General features: G+C 63.5%; 1 protein-coding gene across 3 annotated transcripts; it reads left to right on the forward strand.

Annotated features, from left to right (window-relative positions):
• The first annotated feature begins 764 nt into the window (after positions 1 to 764).
• Positions 765 to 7538, forward strand: LOC124233593 (catechol O-methyltransferase). 3 transcript variants are annotated; one of them, XR_006887106.1, is made up of 5 exons: positions 765 to 2011; positions 3921 to 4114; positions 4465 to 4596; positions 5342 to 6787; positions 7170 to 7301. XR_006887106.1 is itself a non-coding variant. In XM_046650736.1 (5 exons), the coding sequence occupies exons 2-5, from the start codon at positions 1732 to 1734 to the stop codon at positions 7310 to 7312; spliced, it is 807 nt and encodes a 268-aa protein (XP_046506692.1). In that variant the 5' UTR covers positions 1458 to 1474; the 3' UTR covers positions 7313 to 7538. The 3 variants fall into 3 exon arrangements, 1 of the variants encoding a protein (XP_046506692.1); XR_006887105.1 differs by having other exon boundaries at positions 7112 to 7252; XM_046650736.1 differs by lacking the exon at positions 5342 to 6787 and having other exon boundaries at positions 1458 to 1474; positions 1732 to 2011; positions 7112 to 7538.
• Positions 7539 to 8341: the final 803 nt, after the last annotated feature.

Raw genomic sequence — 8341 nt, forward strand, 5'->3', positions numbered from 1 at the left:
GAACACTGGGTGCTTGTTGTCCCGCAGGATGGAAATCAAGAGAGACAACACAAGGGAGGCTGCGTGGAAAGGAAAGGGGGAGGTGACGCCCATTAGGGAGGGGATTGTGGGGCTGTTCTTAGGTGAAGGCTGGGGAGGAGGGCCTGGTCACCGCTTGTAGGGATGGGTTGTGCTTGCGCCTGCGCTATTGTTCAGCATGCCTCCTCATGCGACGTGTGTATCTTTAGTATGCTAGCTCTCCAGCCCTGGGTGGGATTTTTACTATGCCGATGGGGCTAGGGTCACCTTCAGTGGACTCCTGGGTGCTAGGGCGCATGCCCAAGCCCAGGGACGTCCAGGGGCTGTGGAACGTGGATCTTGGCGGCCTCTGATTCTCCTAGCCTGCCGATTGGTTAGGCCAATCTTGTTAGGGCCTTATCTTGTGGTTCCTGTCTCATTATAACCTAGAGGGCAGACGAGGACCAGGGAGACTTTGCCGATGTCCCGGGCTGTGGGACACTCGGGGAGACGTCTCCCTGGCTCTCTGGGGCCTTCCAAGCTCCTTCCGGGGAGAGAAAGTAGAGGACAGGGCTGGCCTCGGAGAAGGGACCCGGATAACTGGACGCTGGTCATTTTCAGGTTATGGTTTCTGTTGATGGCTAACTGGTGGCGAGGGAACTTGGCACAAATGCACAAATGTCATCTGCTTAGCTGCAGAGCTCAGAGGAGGAGCTACAGCTCGGAGGGCTGGGAAAGTCGCTCTGAACGTCAGGGTGGCACGGGGAGTAGGGAGGGGTGTGGGCCGAGGATTTGGGCCCAGAGCACGTGCAGACTTTGACGTGCTGACCTTGTGTCCACTCTGCCTTGGGTAAATAGGTCACGTGGCATCTGCCCTGCATTTTGTGAACTCTGCTGTGCTGGCCAGCAGCCCAGGGCTGCCCGGTTCAGCCTTGCCCCTGTCAGCAGGGGCCCTGAGCCCAGCTCCGTCTGCCTGCATCCTCAGCTACCTGCCAGAGTGCCGCCTGCCGGGGAGGCCGTGCTGCAGCAGCCAGCTGGTCACAACTGGCGTGGCTGGCTCACACTGTGGTGTGGGCAGCAGGCTCCCCTTCCTCATAGAGGAACAGATGCTCCATGTCTGGCTGTCCATGAGGGGAGCAGCGAATGCACCTGTGACCCGTGTGCCTGGCCTGGGGACTGCCTGTGTCTTTCCCTGGAAGCTCCCTTAAAGGACCACAGGAGTCTCCCGGACGGTCTGAGTGTGGGCGCCCAAGGGCACTGCACACGGGTGGGCCCCCCGTGCGCTGCATCCACCCCAGGCCAGCTGTGCCCCCTCGCTCAGGGCCGCCTGGGAAAGCGCCCAGAGAGGGGGGCTGTGACTGGCAGGCCCCCAGGCAGGAAAGCTAACCACACCTGTTCCGGGCACCTGAGGGTGTGGCCCCAAGGACAGGAGGCTGTTTGGGGGGTGGCTGCACTCCCCGAGGCTGACATGAGCTAGGTAACTGGGCGTGTGGCTGGCTTCTTGAACCTTGGGGCCCCATCAGCATAAGGGGCCAGTGGTAGCACCCCCAAACTGAGGAGAGGGTGAGTGAGCCAGGAGGGGCAGGTCTGCGCTACCAATGAGGGACTTTGAGCTCCCGCACTGGCTGTGGGGCTGCCTGGCAGGCCACAAAGCACTGAAGCCTGGCACCCTCCCCTGGGCTCCTTCCCTTCCCTTCTCTCCCCTCCTCCCCGCTCCACCCCTGCCTACCTCAGATGCTAGAGCCAACACACATGCTGTTGGCAGCCTTCTCATTGGGCCTGGCACTGCTGCCTCTGCTCTTCTTCCTGCGACGCTGGGGCTGGCTCCTCATCGGCTGGAATGAGTTCATCCTACAGCCCATCCACAACCTGCTCATGGGTGACAGCAAGGAGCAGCGCATTCTGCGCCATGTGCTGCAGCACGCGGTGGCCGGGGACCCGCAGAGCGTGCTGGAGACCATTGACGCCTACTGCTCGCAGAAGGAATGGGCCATGAACGTGGGCGACAAGAAAGGTGAGTGGCCCAGGCGGCAGGCGGTGGACACGGAAACAGGCCTCAGGCAGGGCAGCCCAGCCCGTTTCTGGGTGTTGGGGTGGGGGCTCTTCTGGAGCCCTGGAGGCCCAGGTCGCCGCCCAGCCTCCCTCCCCCAGCCAGGAGCAAAGGCCTTGCTGAGACCCTGACACCCACACCGCTGTTCCCATGGGGCGGGAGGGACGTCTAATAAACTGTGCAGGAGGCCACTGCTCAGCTGGCCCCTTTGCCACAGACCAGCTCAGCCAACACGAGTGGGAGGTGACAGCAGAGGCTCCAAGCAGGCCCCACACTCGTGCGCCATCCCACAGACCTGGTGCTGGGCAGCGCGGGCAGTGGGTGCCTGGTGTCCCTGCCGGGCTTGAGGGTATGCAGAGCTCCTTGGAGTTGCCTGGTCCAGGCCCCTGGCCGTCCCCAGGGCTGCCTCCTGACCTCTGGACTCCAGGCTGGGGCGTGAACATGTGCTGCACTGTCTGGAGTGGAGCCCTGGGGACAGACGTGACAGCCCCCTCAGAGCCTCTGACAGTGTCCAACTCAAGGGAGCCAGGGAGGCTCTGAGTATAGACCATGGGCAAGGTGGGGTGGGGGGTTCCACAGATGGCAGCTCTGGGTTAGGACGATTTGGGGTCAGCCAGGAATCGTGGAAAAGAGAGAGGGACCAGCGTGTGCAAAGTCACAGAGGCTTCAGGCACTTTGGGAGCCTGGATGGTGCATGAGCTGGGACCAGGGCCTCGAGGTAGGGATGGGGTCCTCAGAGGAGGGGCGGGGGCCATCTGAGGTGGGCCTGGGGCCCTCGAGCGGGTGCTGAGGGCGTCAAGGAAGGCTTGGGGCCATCTGGGGAGACCTGGGTGCCTTCCTAATAAGCCTAGGGGCTATTGGGGTGTGCTGTAGGCCTCAGAGGAGGGCTGTGGACCTCAGGGGAGGGCGAAGGGCCATCTGGAGTGGGCTGGATTCATCTGGGGAGGCCTGGGGGCCTCAGGGGACATCTGTGGGCCATCTGGGGAGGCTTAGGGGCCATTGTGGGGTGCTTGGGGCCTCAAGAAGAGCTGGGTACCATCTGGGGAGGGCCAAGTGCCATGCTGGGGGGTGGTACGTGCTCAGGGAGGGCTGGGGGCCAACAAGGGTGGCCTAGGTGCCATCCTGGGAGGCCAGGGGGCCAATTTGGGGAGTGCTGTGCTCCTCAGAGAAGGGCAGAGCCATCTGGAGAGTCCAGGGTGTCATCCTGGGTGGGTTGTGGGCCTCAGGCGATGGCTGGGGACCATCTGGAGGGCCTTGGTGCATTAAGAGGTGCTATTAGCTTCAGGGAGGCCAGGAGGCCATCTGGGGAGGGCTTTGGGCCTCAAGGAGGGCTGGGGGCCATTCAGGGGTGCTGTGGCCTCAGGGAGGGCTGGGGTCATCTGGGGAGGCCTGGGTGCCATCCTAGTAGGCCTAAGGGTCATTGGGGGATGCCGTAGGCCTCAGCTAGTGCTGGGGGCCATCTGGGGAGGCCAGGGTGCCATCTTTGGAGGGCTGAGGGCCATTGGGTGGTGCTGTGGGCCTCAGGGAGGGATGGGGGCCATCTTGCAGGGACTGGGGTCATATTGGGAGGGCCTCAGGGGCCATCTGTGGGCCGTCTGGGGAGACCTAGGGGCCATTGGGGGGTCCTGTGGGCCTCAGGGAGGGCTGGGGGCCATCTGGGGAGGCCTAGGGGGCATCCTGGGAGGACTGTGGGCCTCAGGGAAGGCTGGGGGCCTTCTGGTATGGCCTGGGGGCCATCCTGGGAGACCTGGGGGCCTCAGGCAAGGGCTGGGGCCAGGCATCAGGAGGGGCTCTTGCTCGGTTGGGAGGCGCATGTCCTGGCCAGGAGTGGGTCCCCACCATTGCCTGCACTTACCCCTCCCGTGCTCCACAGGCCAGTTCCTGGATGCAGTGGTGCAGGAGCAGCAGCCGTCTGTGCTGCTGGAGCTGGGGGCCTACTGCGGCTACTCGGCCGTGCGCATGGCCCGCCTGCTGCCGCCCGGCGCCCGTCTGCTCACCATCGAGATCAACCCTGACTACGCCGCCATCACCCAGCAGATGCTGGACTTCGCGGGCCTGCAGGACAGGGTGTGGCGCCTGCCCCCTAGACAGATGTGCACACTGCCGCTCCAGGCCCGGCAGGCCGGGTGGGAGGGGAGGGCCCAGGGCAAGACCCACCGTGCAGCTCGAGGCCACACTGATCCTGCTGCAGGGTCATGGAGGGTTTCACGGGTCCCCCAGCAGCTCCAGGAGGGCGGTCTTGCTGCCCCCATCCACAAGCAGGAAACTCCCAAGGCTGCCCCCACAGGGAGCGGGCAGAAGGGGGCTTGTCTCCCCAGAACCCCAAATAGAGCTGTCGGTGGACTCTCGCGTGGGTGCCCAGGCGTGGTAGTCTGTTTGTCCCTGTGGGTGTGGGCACTGACGGAAATCTGTTCCAGGTAACCGTTGTCCTCGGGGCCTCCCAGGACATCATCCCCCAGCTGAAGAAGAAATATGACGTGGACACGCTGGACGTGGTCTTCCTAGACCACTGGAAGGACCGGTACCTGCCGGACACGCTCCTCCTGGAGGTGAGCCTTGACCCGCCTGGCTGGGATGGGCCTGGGTGCTGGCTGCTGGTGCAGGGGCAGCTGTGTCGGCAGGTCGCGGCCACTCTGAGGAGCCAGGCACCCTAGCCAAGGAGGCCCACCGTGGGCAGAGGGTGTGGCCCTGGAGCTCGGGCACTGAGGGCAGAGCCAGGCTCCACTGCCACTGGGCCTGCCGGGAGCGGGAGGATCTCAGCAGCTCTGGCGAGCGGTGGTGACGGGGCCTCGCTCCTGGGGAAGCAGCACGGAGGACCCTTAGTGACGGGAAGCCGGCAGTTCTCTCGGGGCTGCTGGCTCGAAGCTGGGGGTCAGCCCAAAGAGGAGGGGCCCTGGATTGGGAATGGCGGCGCTTTGAAACATGTCCTGCTGCCCTGCAGCTGGGACTCTGCAGGCCCCTGGCCTGTGCGGGGTTGGGGCAGCCCAGCTCTGCAGCGGCCCAGCCGCCCCCCTCCTCAGTCAGGAATAAAGGGCTTGCGGGCTGGCGGGGGCAGGTGGCAATTCACAGTCCGATGGCTGCTGTGAGGGGCCTCAACCCCTTGTCACAAGGCGTACCCACGGGGCTGCTTGAGTGTCCTCACAACATGGTAGCTGGTTGTCCCAAGAGCCTGAGTGGGAGAGTGAGAGATAGAGACAGAGACAGAGAGACAGGAGGAGCAAGGAGGGAGCCACGGTGCCTCGTATGAGCCAGGCCCTGCGCCCCACACTGTGTTCCCGCTCTTCCCTCTGTCAGAAGCCAGTCTCTGGCCCGACCCACACCCAGGGAGAGCATCCAGACTCCACCTCGTGAAGGAAGGAGGGTCGGGGAACTGTAGAGACATTTGAAACGCCCTTTTGTTCCGCGGTGGTTTGCTCAGACGCCCTGCTCTTTGGGTCAGAATTCTCCAGCGTTCTGTGTCCTCCGTCAGGAGGCCCGTGGTGTCCCCAGGGATCCCCAGGTGGGATGGGTGCCGCCTCCTTCCCCCTTAGGTCCAGCTTCCTTGAGGATGCGCCCCGGCACCCTCCAAAGGCCACCACAGCTTCTTCCTCCGCTTGGTTCGTTCATGGTGAACTCGTGGGGTTTGAGTTTCTGATGCCTCTCACTCCTCGGACCGTCCAGTCTGTGGCCAGCGGTGCCTCCTGCGTCCCTCAGCACGACCCCAGCAGGCTGGAGCCCCGCCCCCGGCTCCCCCTGGGCATTTCCTGCCCCAGCCTGAGCTGCCCTCTGGGGGCTGGGCCCGGGCTGCTCTCTCTTGGTCTGCTGGCCACCATTATTAGGAAGTTCCTTCCTTTTCTGTTCTGAAGAGAAGCCGCTCCAGGAGTCACAGTGGTCCTTCCAACTCTGGCTCATGGGCTGTCCCACCACGCAGTCCTCACAGCTGCGTGTGCGCCTCAGGGCCGGCCAGAGGGCCCTCGGCCTCCCCTGTGGCCTGCAGGCTGGGAGTGACAGCCACCAGGAGAGCCCAGACACCCAAGACTGTCCTGGGGCGCCCCCTGGAGGGGTGCAGAGCAGAGCCCCACGGGTTTAGGTCATTGGGATGTCTGTAGGCTGAGTCACACCTGAGGCCACATGTGGGATTTTGCTCTCAATGTCTAGGATTACTTAGTCTCTTAACTTTTAATTTATGATTTTGTAAAAAAAGGCTCCGTTCCCCCAAAGTCGAATATAGGGGACAGGACAACAGGGGCGTCCCTTGCCTGGTCTTCCCCCCACAGGCAAACCGCTCCTCTCAAGGTTTCTCTGTTCATTGTTTCCTGTGATCTAGGCAGTGCCTCCCCACGCCACTCAGAGGGACTGCCCACCCAGGCGGTCTTGGCCTGAGGCTGTGTCTAGCCACTCCTCCTTCCTTCTGAGAGCTTAGGCCCTGGAATGCCAGCTAGCTGCCCCGGGCCCGGCCACGGTGGTGAGGGGCACCTCAAATGCTGGGGCGTGGGGTTGTCCACAGCGGACCCCCAAGGGGCAGGCTTGTGGGTCCCGAGTTTTGCCCCTCTGCCGTCCCCTGGCCCTGCAGGGTCGCCCAGGTGAGGTGGCCCAACTCTCCAGTGACAGCCCCCAGCAGCCCACACACAGGCACCAGGCATCCCTCTTTCCTGGAGCAGCCATGTGTTCCTGGCACCCGGTGACCAACGGACCCACTGGCCTTGAGGCAGCATTGTGGGTGGGACTGCAGCCCCATCGTCTCTTCTGCTCATTGTCCAGGTAGCATTTTATGAGCGCCCTCTGTGTGCCTGCCACATGCTGTTCTAGGGGCTGGGGATGCAGGAGGGAGCAGAGGGGATCCCTCCTCACAGAGCTGACAGTCTGGATGTGGGACTAGTGCTGGGCACAGCGCTGTCCTGCAGTGGTCGCTGCCAGGGGGAGACAGAGGGCGGTGGGAGACCCTGCTGACCCCAGGAGCTGGGGTGGGGCCGAGCCCGGGGCCAGGCACAGGCCCGTGTGTGGAGCCCCCACCTGCCCTCCTGGTTTGGGGTGGGCTCCTTGATCACCCCAATCCTCACCCCCCCAACCCTCTGTCCCCTGCAGGAGTGTGGCCTGTTACGCAAGGGGACGGTGTTGCTGGCTGACAATGTCATTTTCCCAGGAGCACCGGATTTCCTGGCACACGTGCGTGGGAGCGGCCGCTTTGAGTGCACGCACTTCTCCGCTTACCTGGAGCACGTCCAGAAGGTGGATGGCGTGGAGAAGGCCGTCTACCTGGGCCCAGACAGCCCAGCACAGCCTTGACCTCCCACCTGTGCTGGGCTCCTTTGCCCAGCCTGCTTCTGAAGGGCACTATGGCTGCCCTGCTGCCAACCCACTTCTGCAGGTTGGAGTCTGTCCTCAATGGGTGACTCAAGGCCTGTGAGGCCGCGGCCAGCCCACACTGCCCCTTCTGCACAGCGGTGCTGCGTGCTCACGCACTGCTCCTCCCCAGTGCAACTGGCTCAGCGCATAAAACCATAGCAATAAATCTGGAAAGTGTCTGCTCATAAAGACCACATCAGGGCAGGCAGAGCTGTGACAGTGTCACTCACCCCCATGAGCATCCCTTTCTCACATGGGCAGGTCCTTGGGCAGTAGACACAGGACGCCGGGGGAAGTTGGGGACATGTGGAAACTCACACAGTCTGTCCTCGAGGTTTGCCATCACCAGGTGGCAGCAATGCCTCAGTGACAGCACTGGGACCAGCAACTCACACCACCCTTCTGGCTCCCGAGCTCTGTCACCTCCTTTTTAAGCATGAGGTGCGGCCTCTTCAGTGAGGTCGGCTGTTAGCCATCTTCCATGCCAGTGTTGGGCTTAAACGATACTAAAATGGAAACTGAAGAGTGACTACTCCGATAGGAGAGGCCGCCCTAGTGCTGCCTCCCACCGCGGTGCTGCTCCTTCCGTCCTCGGCGCCCTGAGCTTTGGCACCAGACACGGGCTGCCCCCTGGACTGGGTGTGAATGCTGCGGGCGGTCCCAGGGGCCCCAGCCCCAGCACTGCTCTTCTTGCAGTCAGGCCCAGGGCGCCTGTTACATCCCCAGGATGTCTGCAGGCTGGGCGGAGTCCCCACCCGGAGGCTGTCCGGCCTAGGACCCCGGAACAGGGCCGCTGGCAGCCCTCACAACCAGCTCTGAGCAGGCAGGCACAGGGGAAGGTGGCCCTGGCCCTGCAGCAGCGCCAGGCGTGGTCTCTCCAGCCCCTCGGGGCCCCGGGGTGACCCTGAGTGGACGCATCTTCGCCAGTCCGGCTCGGCCTTGTTCATGGGAGAGAGTGGGCTCAGACCA

The sequence above is a fragment of the Equus quagga genome, unplaced genomic scaffold, assembly GCF_021613505.1.
Source record: "Equus quagga isolate Etosha38 unplaced genomic scaffold, UCLA_HA_Equagga_1.0 206971_RagTag, whole genome shotgun sequence".
Lineage (NCBI taxonomy): Eukaryota > Metazoa > Chordata > Mammalia > Perissodactyla > Equidae > Equus > Equus quagga.

Excerpts from the sequence above, each read along its gene's own strand:
- LOC124233593 (XM_046650736.1), top strand. The coding sequence starts at position 1,732 with ATGCTAGAGCCAACACACATGCTGTTGGCAGCCTTCTCATTGGGCCTG. Across the intron at positions 2,012-3,920 it reads GAACGTGGGCGACAAGAAAG|GCCAGTTCCTGGATGCAGTG; the intron begins GTGAGTGGCCCA and ends CGTGCTCCACAG. Across the intron at positions 4,115-4,464 it reads TCGCGGGCCTGCAGGACAGG|GTAACCGTTGTCCTCGGGGC; the intron begins GTGTGGCGCCTG and ends AATCTGTTCCAG.